Here is an 18,165-nt window from a genome sequence, read left to right on the forward strand (position 1 = left end):
TATATATAGGATATGAAGTGCAGCAGGTTTTTTTAGGGAGGCTGGGGGGGGGGGGGGTTTTGTTGGACAAACACTTTGTCAGTTATGTTTTCACAACAGTGTTATTGAATAATTATTAATGTAACTCACTGAATAAATGCTAATTTTGATTAAAATTTCTTCTGAAAAGTTCATGGTAAAGTAATATATTTGCAAACGTTACACCAAGACATCAAGGCATCACATGTTTTCGATCGTATACCCAAAATATATTAACAAAAAGCCAAAGATATTGTCAAAAATGAGGCAAGATAAATACCTGGTAATAAATAGACCATTTCATAGTGTGTGTGTTTTACAGGGCTTCTAGATTACGGTAGCCCCACTCCCTTGGCTAGTGATATTCAATGTTGGGCTAGTAAATAACTAATGTCGCCATGCCCGACGGCTAGTAATTTTTTTTTTTTTAAGTATTTTATAAATATGGATATCCTGCCTACACCTTAGTGTTTTAATCTCTATCTTCCTCTTTAGGTAGCAAAGGAAACTAACTGTTTTTTAAAGTTCCGATATATATCAAACACAGGAATAAAACAGCAGAGACATTTTTAACAAATAGCACAATTGTTTGTCTTTATTTCTTCACACTTGCTGAAGTGTTGATTGAACCACATCCAGGATTATATTCATTAATTGTATGCATCATGCGGTCACCTATGGACAAAAGATGTGTGATGGCAGCACGCATGAGCTGAGTCGCTGAAAAAGGGATACTATTAAGTGTACCTATTAGACTACTAATGTATCAAATTAGAGTTTTGTACATGTGGTAAATTTTTATTATTTCTTTTGCCCACATTGAAATATAAAAAACATATTTTGCATATCACAAATATTTACTCCTACAAATAATACCCATTTTACAGTACTTAGTTTGGCCACACCTTTCATCACCTCAAATTATGTGGAATCTGAAGCCCTACTGCCAGTGTAGTGCAGGCTCTGTATTCATAAACGTAATCACGTCAATGTATGATACTTATTACATACCACCATATGATACTTATTACATACCACCATATGATACTTATTTACATAACACCACATGATACTTATTACATACCACCATATGATACTTATTACATACCACCATATGATACTTATTTACATAACACCACATGATACTTATTACATACCACCATGTGATACTTATTACATACCACCATGTGATACTTATTTACATACCACCATGTGATACTTATTACATACCACCATGTGATACTTATTACATACCACCATATGATACTTATTTACATACCACCGTATGATGCTTATTTACATACCACCATATGATACTTATTACATACCACCATATGATCCTTATTTACATACCACCGTGTGATCCTTATTTACATACTACCGTGTGATCCTTATTTACATACTACCACGTGATACTTATTTACATACTACCACGTGATACTTATTTACATCATAATACCGGCCTCCGTGGTGTAGTGGTTAAGCCTTTGTATTTGAGGCTGGTAGGTGCTAGGTTTGTATCCTGGTAACATCCTGTGAGTATACCACACCAACTTCTTTGTCATTAACCACAAACTACTAACACTCTGTCCTGGAAAAACAACCCAGATAGTTGTGGTGTGTGCATAGGGACAGTGTACTTGAAGTTTAATTGGATATAAGCATGACAATAAGTATAAACAACAAACATTTACATACTTAAAGGAGGTAGAGGAAAATAACATATTCAGTTAAGAACGTTTATGAATAAGGAGCCTGAGACCACATTTTCAAAGCTATCTTAGAGCTACGTTATCTTAAAACTATCGTAGGCTATGACCTGTGTTGTAGTATCGTTGTGCTAAGATAGCTTGGAAAATCTATAGCCTGAACAACAGTAAAAGTGTGTTAGGATTACTTAAGTTAACTCACTGGTCATGCAACCAAACAAAGGGTTATCGAGATGAAAATCATGTGAACCAACCTCTAGCTACTTAAGATTTTGAATATTGTTCCCTGCTGTTATGAAGCACAACACATCCATCCTGACTGTCACAGTTAGAAGAGTCCTTCAGTACTCGACTAGTTCATCTGGCCAGATCGTCTGTCGGCTGAGTTTCACATCCAAACCAACTGGGCCGGCTTTTTTGATGGTTTTCACATACGGTGCGCTGTAACACAGGCTTACACCCACAGGCAGCAAGCATTCATCAGCCAATGAAATTAAGAGCACTTCATACTGTTCATCAGCCAATGAAATTCATTGTTACATGATTCATCACGACGGCTGTCAAAGAGCACTTCATCAGCCAATGAAATTCATTGTTACATGAATCATCACATGACGGCTGCCAAAGATTCATTGTTACATGAATCATCACATGACGGCTGCCAAAGAGCACTTCATACAGCCAATGAAATTCATTGTTACATGAATCATCACATTCCCGCTGCCAATGAGCACCTTCGTTAGAGATTATTCAGCTACTCCGTGGAGTTATCAAGACTGCTTGTGTCGTTTCCAGAACTTCCTGACATCGTCATGTCCAGACCTGGCCACAACCATCACCCTCTTACTGGGATTCTCCCACACTAACACATTCAAATCCTGAAACGATAAAACAAAATTTGACGAGTTTCGGGTTTTCATTTCATGAATATTAACTGAGGTGATTATGTCCTACGACACAAGCACCTCAGGCAAGCACTCTACCCAGGAATGGAAAATTGCACTCCTCAAAATAATTAGTGTCAGATGAAAAGTATGGTTTGTAAAAACTAGGGGCACAATATTTATAAATATCGGATTGAGTTTTGGGGTATAAACAGGTGTAATCATGCTTACTTCCATCAAAAATGAAAGTCCGTAACAGCATCAGATAGTTACACTAGCATAGGCTCGGAGCAGCTCAAAGTCGTTCTGTGACAGGAACTGGCTGTATACGACACCGTCAGATACTTACACTGGCATAGTCTCGGAGCTGCTCTAAGTCGTTCTATGACAGGAACTGGCTGTATACGACACCGTCAGATACTTACATTGGCACAGTCTCGGAGCAGCTCGAAATCGTTCTGTGACAGGAACTGGCTGTATACGAAACCGTCGGATACTTATACTGGCATAGTCTTGGAGCAGCTCTAAGTCGTTCTGTGACAGGAACTGGCTGTATACGACACCGTCAGATACTTACACTGGCATAGTCTCGGAGCAGCTCGAAGTCGTTCTGTGACAGGAACTGGCTATATACGACACCGTCAGAAAACTTGAAGCGGTCTCTCTCCAGCTCCCACAGCCTTACTTGATCAGATATCGTCGGGGGAAGAACAGGATTCTAAAATAACCAGTCAAACAATTTAAAATGTACAAAACATATTGTACTTAAAATATCATCAGAGCAAGAAGAGATTCTAAAATTAGGAAATAGTTTGTTTCATTTAATGACAACACTAAAGCACATTGATTAATTAATCATCAGCTATTGGATGTCAAACATTTAGTAATTCTGATATGTAGTTATCAAAGGAAACCTGCTACATTTTTTCTAATGCAGCAAGGGATCTTTTATATGCACTTTCCAACAGACAGGAAAGCACATACCACAGCCAATTGTGGTGCACTGGTTGGAACAAGAAAAAACCCAGTAAGTTGAATGGTTCCACCGAGGTGGTTCGATCCTGCGACACAAGCACCTCAAGTAAGCACTCAACCAACTATTCAAAATCCTGCCCCCTAAAATGATGAATGTTGAAATACTCGGAGAATATTACACTCACCATGTGTACTATGTATGGTATTTATGAGATGAAATGATGCTTTTCCTATTTTAGGAAGGGAGTTAAATAATATGATTCTTACAAATGTGAATTTCATAAATTTGGTACAGGCGGCATGTGAGATGGTCATTTCTGGTAACTAACTTGGTATAGGTGGCATGTGAGATGGTCATTTCTGGTAACTAACTTGGTATAGGTGGCATGTGAGATGGTCATTTCTGGTAACTAACTTGGTATAGGTGGCATGTGAGATGGTCATTTCTGGTAACTAACTTGGTATAGGTGGCATGTGAGATGGTCATTTCTGGCAACTAACATGGTATAGGTGGCATGTGAGATGGTCATTTCTGGCAACTAACTTGGTATAGGTGGCATGTGAGATGGTCATTTCTGGGAACTAACATGGTATAGGTGGCATGTGAGATGGTCATTTCTGGTAACTAACATGGTATAGGTGGCATGTGAGATGGTCATTTCTGCTAACTAACATGGTATAGGTGGCATGTGAGATGGTCATTTCTGGTAACTAACTTGGTATAGGTGGCATGTGAGATGGTCATTTCTGGGAACTAACATGGTATAGGTGGCATGTGAGATGGTCATTTCTGGTAACTAACATGGTATAGGTGGCATGTGAGATGGTCATTTCTGGTAACTAACATGGTGTAGGTGGCATGTGAGATGGTCATTTCTGGTAACTAACATGGTATAGGTGGCATGTGAGATGGTCATTTCTGCTAACTAACATGGTATAGGTGGCATGTGAGATGGTCATTTCTGCTAACTAACATGTCTGTTTCAAGCACTGTTTGATCTTTACAAATGGCGCGAAGAATTACTGACATATATGTTTTGTTCTCAGTACCAGAGTATAACAGTCAAGTGACACAAATCTTTCAACAAATAGCTGAAACTTTATATCACCTTTCAGAGTTATCTTGGAGTGCAGTCAATGACTGGTATACATCGGATTAGCTATGTTAGCTATGCAGTCCCCCATCACCCTCTATCATTACATTAAAAAAAATATATATATAAATTTATATGTTCTATTGAATGCATGCAAAGAATATTATCACTATAAATCACAGCTGGTATCATGATATATAATATTTTTATCACGGATGTGATAACAGTTTTTGAAAAAAAACCCAGACTGAAATGATCTTTCTAAAAGTTGAAACTCTGTAACAATGCTCAAATAAAGGTAATTTTTCAGCATCTTAGATATATCCAATCTAATTTGTGAAACATTTAAGAACAAAAACAAGCACAAATGAAATGGAAAGCTAAACAATTCTTTGGATGAATTCATGAGGAAAATACATTGAGTGACCTATGATTAGTTTCTTTGTTAGACAGTAGTTCATTAGAGATAAGTGTGATATTGACTCTACCTTCACCAACATTTGTGGATGGGCATGACTGCGGAGAAAATTCAAAATCTGAAAATAAACAAGGAACTAGAAATGCATAAAGGGTATACAATACAGATCAACGACACAAACTCAAAATATTAGAGAATGCCATGATGCTAGAGGGTAGAACCAAGATTTTTATAGTAAATATTTTACTTTAAAAAGACTACAGTCAAATTAATAACAATAAAACAAAGAACACAAAGCCTATCCTGAATGAAAAATATATTTAAGACCAAGTTTAAAACCTATTTTGTAGTAATTCTGCCAGTTTTAAACACTAGATTTAAGGGTTGTGTTGATCTCCAACTAGTAAATACATGGTCAGCAATAATTCTGCCAGTTTTAAACACTAGATTTAAGGGTTGTGTTGATCTCCAACTAGTAAATACCTGATCAGTGGTAGGGCTAGCTCTGGCACTCACCAATTTTAGTTTAATTTGGTGAAAATAATGTGTGTAATAATTAATATTTTGTTGGAAAATAAGATTAGATTTTGCATTTTTAAGATGATTTAGTAAATACCTGGTCAGCAGTAATTCCGCGAGTTAGAGCAGCTCTGACACTTATCCGAGATAAATTGGCCACAATCATGTTAGGAAACCTGTCAAGACATAAAAATAAGAAAACACTTAATGCAGGGTGTACCATATTCAGAACATTCACACAGTAACTATACACACAAATAAAAGCCTTCAGTATATTCTACAGGAAATACACTCATTGCTTCCAGTATGACCTAAAATAATCTGATTGTAACAATAAGCAGGACTAGCTCTGTTATTAGGGATGGGACGATTATTTGATCTTACCGAAAACCGTGGTTTTAGGCCCACGGTTCAGTGCATCGTGTCCCAATTTGCAAATCACTGTTCATTTTGTTGGGTTTTTTTAATGGTACATGTATAAACGTTTCTGCACATTGTTTGTAATCACAAGGACCCGTAAAGTATTTCAGCCAATCACAGCATTCAATTCCCTTAAACCTAACATGTTTGCATGGGCGATAGGTGCCGTTTGGATCCTTCACAGAACCCGCAAATTTCTTAAGTATGTTTCATCCGAGTTATCAAAATTGAAAGTAACGACGTGTTAACTTCAAAAATAATAAAATGGTGCCCAATTTCCGTCATATTAATTTAAAACGATTCCACATTGCTAATTTCTGTAAGTTTGTATCGGGACAAAACTACAATGTAAGCAAACTACTTTGCACTGCTTCTTTTGTTTGTTTTTTAAATAAAACTTTGAAGATTTTTTTTTTTTACTTTCAGTACAAGCAAAAAACCCCAAATAACAATAATAATAACTAGTTAAATAATTCACTATTATATATTATGTGCATGTACTTGTGCTTGCTTATCTTTGTGTTTTTTTTAAACAGTGATAGCTTTTTATGTAACTTGTGTTAAGTTAAACAATCAAGCTGACGACAGTGGTTCAAATCCCGTCAAAGTCGGCTCACACATTCATTCATCTTTCTCATCTATCACCCTCTGCCTATCATTCTCATTATCTTAATACAAAAAACTTTCCAATTTCTCCCACGATTTCAATCTGTTTCGACCCTTTCTGTCAATTTCCTCCGACTCTGTCGTCTGAGCTGTCCACACCATCGCCTACCTGTCTCAACTTCCTCCACGGGTGCAGTCTCTGTGTATTTCCCTGCACCCACCTGGCATCCTCGTCCTCTGCCGCTAATAAAGCTGGTCTGACCCACGGCACTAACGACCGCCGGTAGTAGGGGTGCATAGTAGGTGGTTACAAGTGCCTCTTAACAATGCCAGAAGTAACTACTGAACACTCCCCGAAGTGGTCAGACTAAGCCCACAGCTAAAAGCTGATGGGGAACAGGTGTGTGGCACAGATAGCCACAAGAGACAAGCACCTGTCGCGGTTGGAGAAACAAGGACTGGGATGTGGAGGTAGACAGCGAAAGAAGTTGAAAGATAGAAGGAATTGCCAGATCGGGAAGAAATGAGATGGAATTCAATGGAGAGAAAGGAAAGGGGGCACTGGGATCAAAAAAAAGAGAAAAAAAAGAAAAAAGTTAAACAATCAAAAGTAGGCCTATATATTATGTATTTGTGCTTATATCGAGTAATCCATACTTTAAAAAAATATATATACTTCTCATCAAAGATTTGACAACAAAGCAATAATAAACATTATAGAAATATGTTACATATAACTTTCTTTTAGATTTCTATAATGTTTACATGACAAGGCCACACCCATATATTATGTACTCCAGAATGTAACTAAAGACAAATGATTTTTTTTTTTTAATCCTGGAGAGACTATCCCGAGCATTGTTGGCCCCAAATTATTTTGCCAACTCTCTCAACACATTGCCCAAGTATCCCAGACCCAACACACTAACATGGCATGGTAAAAATGCAATTTTTGTTTTCTAGTCAAGATATAATTTTATATTTAGAATTATTTTACAAATAACAATTAAAAATAAAATGTCTTGCTTTTAAAATAATTTATAAAAATGTATGTATGATAATTGGCATACTTGTCCTACTTGTAAAACATATCGTGAATAAATCGAACCGTGAATCGAAAACCAAAAACTTAACAGAAAAACAAAAACCCGAACCATCCCATCCCTATCTGTTATATGCCAAATTTGTCAATTTTTAATTTTAAAAACAATTGGCAAATTTCATTTTAATTTGGCAGAATAATTCTATGTATGGACAGATGGACGGACAGACAGACACAGGACAGAGATGAAACCTATAGTAGCCTCCGGTTGGACTGGTAGGAGACTAATAACCACTCTTTAATCAAGTCACAAGTCTTCAAGTATCTGATCTAGCACATGCTGGTAACCAGGTTGCATTCCGTAAAACAATCACAATCTAACAATATATTCCGGTAAATGTTATATGATAAAAGGTGACAACTCGGTGAAAATACCGATACCACTTGGACTTACTTGACCTCTAATCCATGGAAAGTGTGTTAAATAAGAAATGAACATTGATAAATAACAATATTAACACTTAACCTGTATGTATACAGTTTGTTATCAAGCAAATTCCATGACTTATAAATGTATGTTATATGACCTTGTGGTATTTTGTGTGTGAAAAGGATAATTATCAACTAATTGTCTTTTTCCATAACTCAGTTTTATATATCAGTTCAACATATTTTCGTGCTTATGTCCAATTAAGGTTAAAGCATGCTGTCCTGGGCACACATCTCAGCTATCTGGGCTGTCTGTCCAGGACAGTAAGTTAGTGGTCAGTGGTTAGTGAGACAAGAGGGTGTAGTGGTCTTACACCTACTCATTGAGTCGTTAAAACTGGATCTGGGTGGGAGCCGGTACCGGGCTGTGAACCCACTATGGCTCAACCCACGACACCACCGAGGCCGGTGCAAATTGTATAACTTTTCAGGCAATGTTCAAGGGCTATAACTCCTTGAAAAATGAGTTAATCACCAGGAAAGTCACACTTGATCTGTAACTGTTACAGTACATGATAAATCTAAATAAAAAAAAGTCCGGAAAACTATTTTGTATCTCCTAAGTTCAAGGGTCATAACTCTGTCAAAAATGAGTAAATCACCCTGAAAGTCAAACCTGATGTGTAACTGTACAAGATAAAGCTATATACAAAATGTCAAAATTGTACTAAAACATCTGGATCAGACAGCCAGACAGACAGAGATGAAACATATAGTCCCATCCGCTTGGCCCGGGTGGGGGAATGAAACAAACAGCAAAAGATTTCAGGGTCTCTATCCCAGACTTGTTTCAAGAAGTGTTTGTTGGAACAAGACTACAGTACTATTGTTACCTATAGAGCAGCTCACAAAATATTGCCAGTAGTGCCGTCTGAAGAGGGGAATCTGAAAAACAGCACAAACAACACATTAACGTTTTCTTTTGTTTAACACCACCGCTAGAGCACATTGATTTATTAATCATCGGCTATTTGATGTCAAACATTTGGTAATTTTGACATATAGTCTTAGGAGAGAAAACCTGCTACATTTTTCCCCATTAGTAACAAGGGATCATTTTTATGCACCTGTCATGGTGCACTGGTTAGAATGACAAATAGCCCGATGAGCTCACATACACCAAGATCATAACACTATCCAACAAGACGCACACCTCGCTGGCACAGACAACCACTTCTTGTCTCTTTTTGGCTCCAACACAATTCAGGTGGTGCTCAATTAATTTGCAGGTGTATATTACTGATATTGCTCAAATAAGTAAACACAGAGATGGAAAGAGGATTTATGAAAATTTCTTAAACTGCTTTATTTTTTTTTTTGCGGAGTATATTTGGTATCTAACACGTAGTCATGACTACACATTGTCAAATGGTACAGAATGTGACTGAAAACCAGCTCGTACTATATAATAGCATGGGATCTTTTATATGCATTTTTGTCATATTATAGCCTTCAAGAACTCTGGGCTAGCTCTGGGTGAGCAGAACATTTCACGAAATCTTCTATTTAATCTTCAATAATTACAAAACCCTGTTGTTTTCCAATAAAATAACAATTATTACATAAAATGTATTCGCCAAATGAAAATAAAATTTGCCTATTGCTTTGAAAACTAACAACTGACACACTTGTCAAGAACCAGAGTTATTCTTGAAACTATATTAGCATTATACTATATGCAAACAAGAATTATGTCAAACATTTTATTAGAATAATACAGACAACCTCAAACAGACCATAACCAATAATATCTTTAAACTTGAGAGGTGTGATCGCAAATGTTAGCCAAACACTGTCTGTTGCAATCAATTTCCTAATTTTGTAATATTTTATCAAAGGGAAACCTTTCATTTTTAAAAGTAAACTTTCATGATTACCATAATTGTCATTTGTATACAGTAACAAATTATTCTATGCATGTGATTTTCATGAATCATATTTAATAAACTAAAATAATTAGCCTAATGATATAATTGTGATTGGGACTTTTCTCCCCATTTCTGACCTGTATAGGCATAAACTCTGTAGTTAGTCTCAACGGTGATGTATCCTGACTTGTGAGTTTCGGTGTTGAACTTGGACAGTCCGGAAGCCAGGTTTATGGCAAGCTGAGTTGGGTAGTATCGCTGAGATTTCCGCTGAATCAATATACAAACAGTACTAATTTACAAACACTGTTTTTGTCTGACAAATATTCAGGAGTGTTTAAACACCCGCATTTAAAAAAAACTGGCTTCATAAATTTGTCCCTTTGTCTTCAAATCTCCAGATTTTCATTTTACAAGTTAGTGTTATTAAATCTCAAGGAACTAAAATCATCTAACATTTTTTACCTAACTATAAAGTGAAGTTAAAAAAGTTTGATAATCACACAATGAAAATTGTAACATTACCACAAATAGTTATGAGTGTGAGATAATAATATATTGAAAAACAATAACCTATTAATAATATTTTTACCAGAGCTGTTGACTAGTGAACATCCGGACAGAGACCTCATTACACCCAGAGTTTATGTAAACAGGGACCTCATTATACCAATTGTTTTGTGTAAACAGGGACCTCATCACACCAATTGTTTGTGTATACAGGGACCTCATTACACCCAGTTTATGTAAATAGTGACCTCATTACATCCAGTGTTTATGTAAGAAGGGACCTCATTACACCCATTACATCCAGTGTTTATGTAAGAAGGGACCTCATTACACCCATTACATCCAGTGTTTATGTAAGAAGGGACCTCATTACACCCATTACATCCAGTGTTTATGTAAGAAGGGACTTCATTACACCCATTACATCCAGTGTTTATGTAAGAAGGGACCTCATTACACCCATTACATTCAGTGTTTATGTAAGAAGGGACCTCATTACACCCATTACATTCAGTGTTTATGTAAATAGGAACCTCATTACACCCAGTGTCTACATAATTAGGGACCTAACTAAAGCAATGTTTATGTAAATAGAGACCTCATTACACACAGAGTTTTTGTACTGAGAAGGTAAGCATTTTAGACTGAGGCCCAGTGTAGTTGGTTTGTTTAGATGTCAAATTGATAAAAATCTGTACAACACTGGTGTAAGACATTGTTAAGATATTGTATCGGGATCTTCACGAGGCGTGTAACAATATTAAATCCACATGTCTGGAGAAGCTATAATTAGCGTACTGTCTGCCCACACAGTTGTTACCTTTCTCTGATAGACGAGGCCGAATTCTCGCAGGTGTTGCAGGAATCTCAACTGTGAGTCACTCATCCCCTCCGTCGAGTAGTCCTGAAGTCAGACATCACAATCGACATCAGCAGGTTTATAAACAAATATCTACATCTTATTATTATAACGGTATGGACATCAGCATACTTACAAATATGGACATATAAACAGACAACCACTATTATAGCAGTATGGACATCAACATGCTTACGAACAAATATGGACATATAAACAGACAACCACTATTATAGCAGTATGGACATCAACATGCTTACGAACAAATATGGACATATAAACAGACAACCACTATTATAGCAGTATGGACATCAACATGCTTACGAACAAATATGGACATATAAACAGACAACCACTATTATAGCAGTATGGACATCAACATGCTTACGAACAAATATGGACATATAAACAGACAACCACTATTATAGCAGTATGGACATCAACATGCTTACGAACAAATATGGACATATAAACAGACAACCACTATTATAGCAGTATGGACATCAACATGCTTACGAACAAATATGGACATATAAACAGACAACCACTATTATAATGGTATGAACATCAGCATGCTTACACACAAATATGGACATATAAACAGACAACCACTATTGTATGAACATCAGCATGCTTACACACAAATATGGACATATAAACAGACAACCACTATTGTATGAACATCAGCATGCTTACACACAAATATGGACATATAAACAGACAACCATTATTGTATGAACATCAGCATGCTTACACACAAATATGGACATATAAACAGACAACCATTATTGTATGAACATCAGCATGCTTACACACAAATATGGACATATAAACAGACAACCACTATTATAATGGTATGAACATCAGCATGCTTACACACAAATATGGACATATAAACAGACAACCATTATTGTATGAACATCAGCATGCTTACACACAAATATGGACATATAAACAGACAACCATTATTGTATGAACATCAGCATGCTTACACACAAATATGGACATATAAACAGACAACCATTATTGTATGGACATCAGCATGCTTACACACAAATATGGACATATAAACAGACAACCATTATTGTATGGACATCAGCATGCTTACACACAAATATGGACATATAAACAGACAACCATTATTGTATGGACATCAGCATGCTTACACACAAATATGGACATATAAACAGACAACCATTATTGTATGGACATCAGCATGCTTACACACAAATATGGACATATAAACAGACAACCATTATTGTATGGACATCAGCATGCTTACACACAAATATGGACATATAAACAGACAACCATTATTGTATGGACATCAGCATGCTTATTTAGAGGGACTGTCTTCAGTTTGCAGCCATTGCAAGTTGTTTCTGACTAACAGAGCCTTTTTGGCAGCTAAAATTACATATTAAATATATTTTTTGTTTGGAATACCAGTATCTGTGTATCCAATGTGTGTACGACAGCATGCTAATGTTTGTAGCAGTCATTGTTCATTTTACTGCATAATTTGTTTTCTTTTTTCACTCATAGGAAAGTGGAAGGAAAATATGGTTTGAGCAACTACAAACAACAGGTTACATACAAAGCACCTTGTCTATACAGATACGAATATTATAAAGTGGAAAGTCACATTAATATGTAATATAAAAAGATCTGTTAGTTGTAAATATGCCTACAATATATATATGTATATATATACTACTTGGGAGCAAACTCAGCTCAGTCTCTATAATAAATACACTTTTAAAAACACAATATTCATGATAAATTGACATTGGTATGCTGATAAACTGGTGAAACATAAATATCCACTTTTTTACAACCACTATTATGATAGAATTGCAATCAGTATGCTTATAAAGACTAAATCTTATTTACAATTTTCATTTAGTTTTGCTCTGTTGCATAAAAGAACAGCAATAAATTTGCATGTAAATATTGCACAACATATCAGAGATATCCAAGAGTATATTTTACAACTGCTGTTAAACAAACCTTTCCAAGGGTTGAGAAGCTCAGCTGAAACAAGAAGGACAGACATTCCACCAGATTCATTCCCCGCGTCTGAAAGTACATGGTGTATTTTACTTCAAAATCAGTTCTCTCTGGCTTTCACCACATATTACCGTACTTTGTTTCGAAAGTTTCAATGCTCAAAAGAAATGTGTAAATGTTAGAGACAGAATGTAAAAGCATTACTATGTACATATTTAACACTTGACAGTTAGCTTACAGTAGTTTTACAAACATGTAATTATATTACTATGTAATACATAATATTGCTTATTATACAATACGTACCGTAGCCTATCCATTAAACAAACAACTTGTAATATTTTCAGATAACATCCATTCAGAATTTGATAACATTGCAGAGAAGATGTAAATTAATCAGGTTATGGAAGAACCTTTATTGATATGTAATCAAATGAACTTATAAAAACATAAACATGACGGTATAATATTCCATCGTCGATGCTATAGAAAAAAAATAATTAATAACAATTTTTGATAAGTTATGCACAGCCCTCGAAATAAGTCACAATCAATAGGTCAGGGGCCAATTTCAATAAGCATCTTAAGTTTACGTCAGCGACTAGCAGTTATTATTAAAAAAAAATTAATGAAGTTTATTGACCCCAGAAAACAAATATAGTAGTGCCAGGGTGTGACTAGCAGTTATACCGGCCATACATTTACACGTGTAAATTACATCATTATGGAAGATGGAGCATTTTAATGACATAAGAAAATGAAATGTGTGTACTTAAAACTATATTTGTTGTATTATGGCAGTAATAAGAATTGTGTTTTAGTTGTAGATTTATGTTTACGTGCAAAACTAGGCTTACGATGTTTTGTGAAATTGGGCCCAGGTCCTGAAATAAACTTGTAACTGATACTTCATTCACGACATAATTTTAGTTCTCACTGTATGATTCCACTATTTTCTCAAATGATATCGTTTCCTTAAGAAATAGGTAATGATATGTCCAAAACAAAATAACAGATGTTTCTAATTTTGTTTATTGTAAGGTTTATAAATATGATTGTTAAAACTTAGTTTTTTCAGCTTGTCATATTAGCGTCTCGCAGGATTTCATTCCATGAGAACTGAATGGATCCTACTAAACAGAATCTTCATACCTAAGTCATTTCTCACTCTACCAGTTCGTACTCAATGTTCTTGTTGAAACTCTGAAAACCGAGTCATAACCTAGTAGTTTATTGTGCTGAAGGGATATGCAAAATGACGTCATTCGAATATTGACATATCAAAGGCTGTGGTATGTGCTATCCTGTCTGTGGGATGGTGCATATAAAAGATCCCTTGCTGCTAATCAAAAAGAGTAGCCCATGAAGTGGTGACAGCCGGTTTCCTCTCTCAATATCTGTGTGGTCTGACGCCATATTACTGTCAATAAAATGTGTTGAATGCATTGTTAAATAAAAAAATTCTTTCTCTTTTTTTTATCCCAATTCAAAACGACACCACATCACATATTCATACATCATTTTACATAGTTTACAAAACATGTTGTATTAAGTTTAAGATAATATGAAGAAGATATTTTGTACCCTTGTGTGTTTCTGTATTAACATTTAGACTACTGCCAGGATTAATTTTTGACAAAACCACGTTGAGTGGGTTCAAGTGTATAACTTTTACTCACATATATTCACTTAAAATGTTTTATAAATATATAAAATAAAGTTCATATTTGAATCGGTAAGTATTACTTTTCGGGGGGGGGGGGGGGGGTCTTCAAATTTATGATATTTTAGATCAGTTAATGTCGATTAACATTAGGCAAAAAATCTAAAAAGTTGCGTTTACTTACAAGCATTCCAATATTTGGTGATTTTTGTTGTTGGTAAAACAATCAAATTTATTATCAAATTAGCTGTCACAATCAGTTATCGATCCCTGAAAATGATCCCTGAAAATGACAGCAACGTACCCCCATTGCCAACACTTTTTTAACTCAAAATTCCAAGGTATTTTTCATTGAAAAACAACAAACAAAAGCTAGCATGCTTTAAGATAAACTGTTTCCTGTTAAAAAACCCAAAACATTTCTGGTTAGTGTTGTGTGCAAAACGGCGGGAAACATGAATTGGGGAATGCACTGTATACAGCGTACAGTATGTCGACTGGCATGACGTTGATATCTCGCCTGCAGTAGTCAGAAGATTAAAAATAATGTATTGTTATGCTCGCATAACAAAACTTTGAGTCCTAATATATAATATTGATGATACTGAAAGATATACGAAGTTCCACGACTCAAATATTTACACATACCTCCAGTCTGCAGGTAACATTAAGTACCCCACCTGTAATACATTTACCTCCACGGTCTCCAGGTAACATTAATTACCCCACCTGCAATACACTTACCTCCAGTCTCCAGGTACTGTAACAATAAGTACCCCACCTGTAATATACTTACTTCCACGGTCTCCAGGTAACATGAAGTACCACACCTGTAATACACTTACCTCCATGATCTCCAGGTAACATGAAGTACCCCACCTGTAATATACTTACCTCCACGGTCTCCAAGTAACATGAAGTACCACACCTGTAATACACTTACCTCTACTGTCTGCAGGTAAAATGAAGTACCCCACCTGTAATATACTTACCTCCACGGTCTCCAGGTAACATAAAGTACCACACCTGTAATACATTTACCTCCACGGTCTCCAAGTAACATGAAGTACCACACCTGTAATACACTTACCTCCAGGGTCTCCAACTGGCCTCGGTGTCGTCGTGGCAGGCCATCGGTCTACAGGCTGGTAGGTACTGGGTTCGGATCCCAGTCAAGGCATGGGATTTTTAATCCAGATACCGACTCCAAACTCTGAGTGAGTGCTCCGCAAGGCTCAATGGGTAGGTGTAAACCACTTGCACCGACCAGTGATCCATAACTGGTTCAACAAAGGCCATGGTTTGTGCTATCCTGCCTGTGGGAAGCGCAAATAAAAGATCCCTTGCTGCTAATCGGAAGAGTAGCCCATGTAGTGGCGACAGCAGGTTTCCTCTTAGAATCTGTGTGGTCCTTAACCATATGTCTGATGCCATATAACCGTAAATAAAATGTGTTGAGTGCGTCGTTAAATAAAACATTTCTTTCTTTCTTTCCACGGTCTCCAAGTAACATGAAGTACCACACCTGTAATACACTTACCTCCACTGTCTGCAGGTAACATGAAGTACAACACCTGTAATACACTTACCTCCACGGTCTTCAGGTAACATTAATTACCCCACCTGTAATACACTTACCTCCAGTCTCCAGGTAATATGAAGTACCCCACCTGTAATACACTTACCTCCACTGTCTCCAGGTAACAAGTAGTACCACACCTGTAATACACTTACCTCCACTGTCTCCAGGTAACAAGTAGTACCCCACCTGTAATACACTTACCTCCACTGTCTCCAGGTAACAAGTAGTACCACACCTGTAATACACTTACCTCCACCGTCTCCAGGTAACAAGTAGTACCACACCTGTAATACACTTACCTCCACAGTCTCCAGGTACTGTAACATGAAGTACCACACCTGTGATGCTGTGTCAAGCAACAAGAACTGAAAACCAGTTGGAGTTATTGATGGAAGTGGTTCAGTCGGCTCTCTACAAACACAATTCACAAATACAGAAGTCTACATCACGTTAGTTCATTAATACAATTCACAAATACAGAAGGTTACATCACGTTAGTTCATCAAGCCAATTCACAAATACAGAAGGATTATATTACAATAGCAGGACTGGCAGGCTAGCACATTTTGATTGGTACCAGTCTGGCAGACTGGCGAGATACATGTATTTATTACCCATAATTAATTTTAATTGAACTCATCTGATTGACGTTCCAGTGAGGTCAAAGCATGCCAATTGTGTGACATTGAGGTGTTATGTCCCACTTTATGTTCCAGTTAGACGTAACACTTTTGATATGAGCCAATATATATTTAATCATATATGTGTAATAAGTTCTATTTCTACACCCTTGACAAATACAAGCAGGATATACTCAGTAGTAGAGTGCTCGCCTGAGGTGCGATGGGTCACAGGATCGATCACCCCGACTGGACTTCACCATGACTGGTGCATGTACATCAGAGACCATGGTATACACTGCACTGTCTATAGAAAGTACATATAAAAGATTCCTGGCTGCTTTATCAGTAAGTGTAACTTATGTTACAGCAGTGGTATTCCTGGCTGCTTTATCAGTAAGTGTAACTTATGTTACAGCAGTGGTATTCCTGGCAACCAACTGTTGAAATAAATTTGCTTTGTTTAACACCACCACTAGAGCACATTGATTTATTAATCATAGGCTATTGGATGTCAAATATTTGGTAATTTTACATATAGTCTTAGAGAGGAAACCCACTACCATTTTTCCATTAGTAGCAAGGGATCTTTTAAATGCACCATCCTAGACCGGACAGCACATACCACAACCTTTGATATACCAGTCGTGGCACACTGGCTGGAATGAGAACTGTTGACATAACCATATGTTAAACAACCTAAAAGGCATAGTTTAACTATGGAACAGGAAGTCCTGTTAAAAAATAAAAATCACCGTTCAGACTACAGAACGGGAAATCCAGATGTGTGTTTTCAGTTTGTATTTACCACTAAATTTGTCAAAGGTTGACATGCTCAATAGAAGCAGTGCTAACAACATCATCATGAAGTTTTACATG

The 18,165-nt window shown here is 36.4% G+C and overlaps 2 protein-coding genes across 3 annotated transcripts in view; one reads left to right on the plus strand and one right to left on the minus strand.

The window, feature by feature from the left end:
* The window catches only part of LOC121384808 (glutathione gamma-glutamylcysteinyltransferase-like), a 118,853-nt gene that overhangs the window by 8,013 nt on the left and 92,675 nt on the right, over positions 1-18,165 (plus strand). The window lies entirely within an intron of this gene.
* Positions 128-18,165, minus strand: part of LOC121384807 (general transcription factor IIH subunit 4-like) — a 33,775-nt gene continuing 15,737 nt past the window's right edge. The window contains exons 6-15 of one of the 2 annotated variants that reach the window (XR_005959441.1): positions 16,966-17,077; positions 13,422-13,490; positions 11,373-11,456; positions 10,180-10,312; positions 9,008-9,059; positions 5,715-5,793; positions 5,169-5,216; positions 3,189-3,329; positions 1,982-2,605; positions 128-738 (exon numbers count right to left, since the gene is read on the minus strand). Coding sequence is in view for 1 of the 2 variants with exons in the window: in XM_041515395.1 (XP_041371329.1) it covers positions 2,498-2,605; positions 3,189-3,329; positions 5,169-5,216; positions 5,715-5,793; positions 9,008-9,059; positions 10,180-10,312; positions 11,373-11,456; positions 13,422-13,490; positions 16,966-17,077 (826 nt within the window). In the remaining variant the exon portion in view is untranslated. Of the gene's footprint in view, positions 2,606-3,188; positions 3,330-5,168; positions 5,217-5,714; positions 5,794-9,007; positions 9,060-10,179; positions 10,313-11,372; positions 11,457-13,421; positions 13,491-16,965; positions 17,078-18,165 lie in introns of both variants that reach the window. The other variant, XM_041515395.1, reaches the window with a different exon arrangement.

This window comes from Gigantopelta aegis, chromosome 10 (assembly GCF_016097555.1).
Source record: "Gigantopelta aegis isolate Gae_Host chromosome 10, Gae_host_genome, whole genome shotgun sequence".
Lineage (NCBI taxonomy): Eukaryota > Metazoa > Mollusca > Gastropoda > Neomphalida > Peltospiridae > Gigantopelta > Gigantopelta aegis.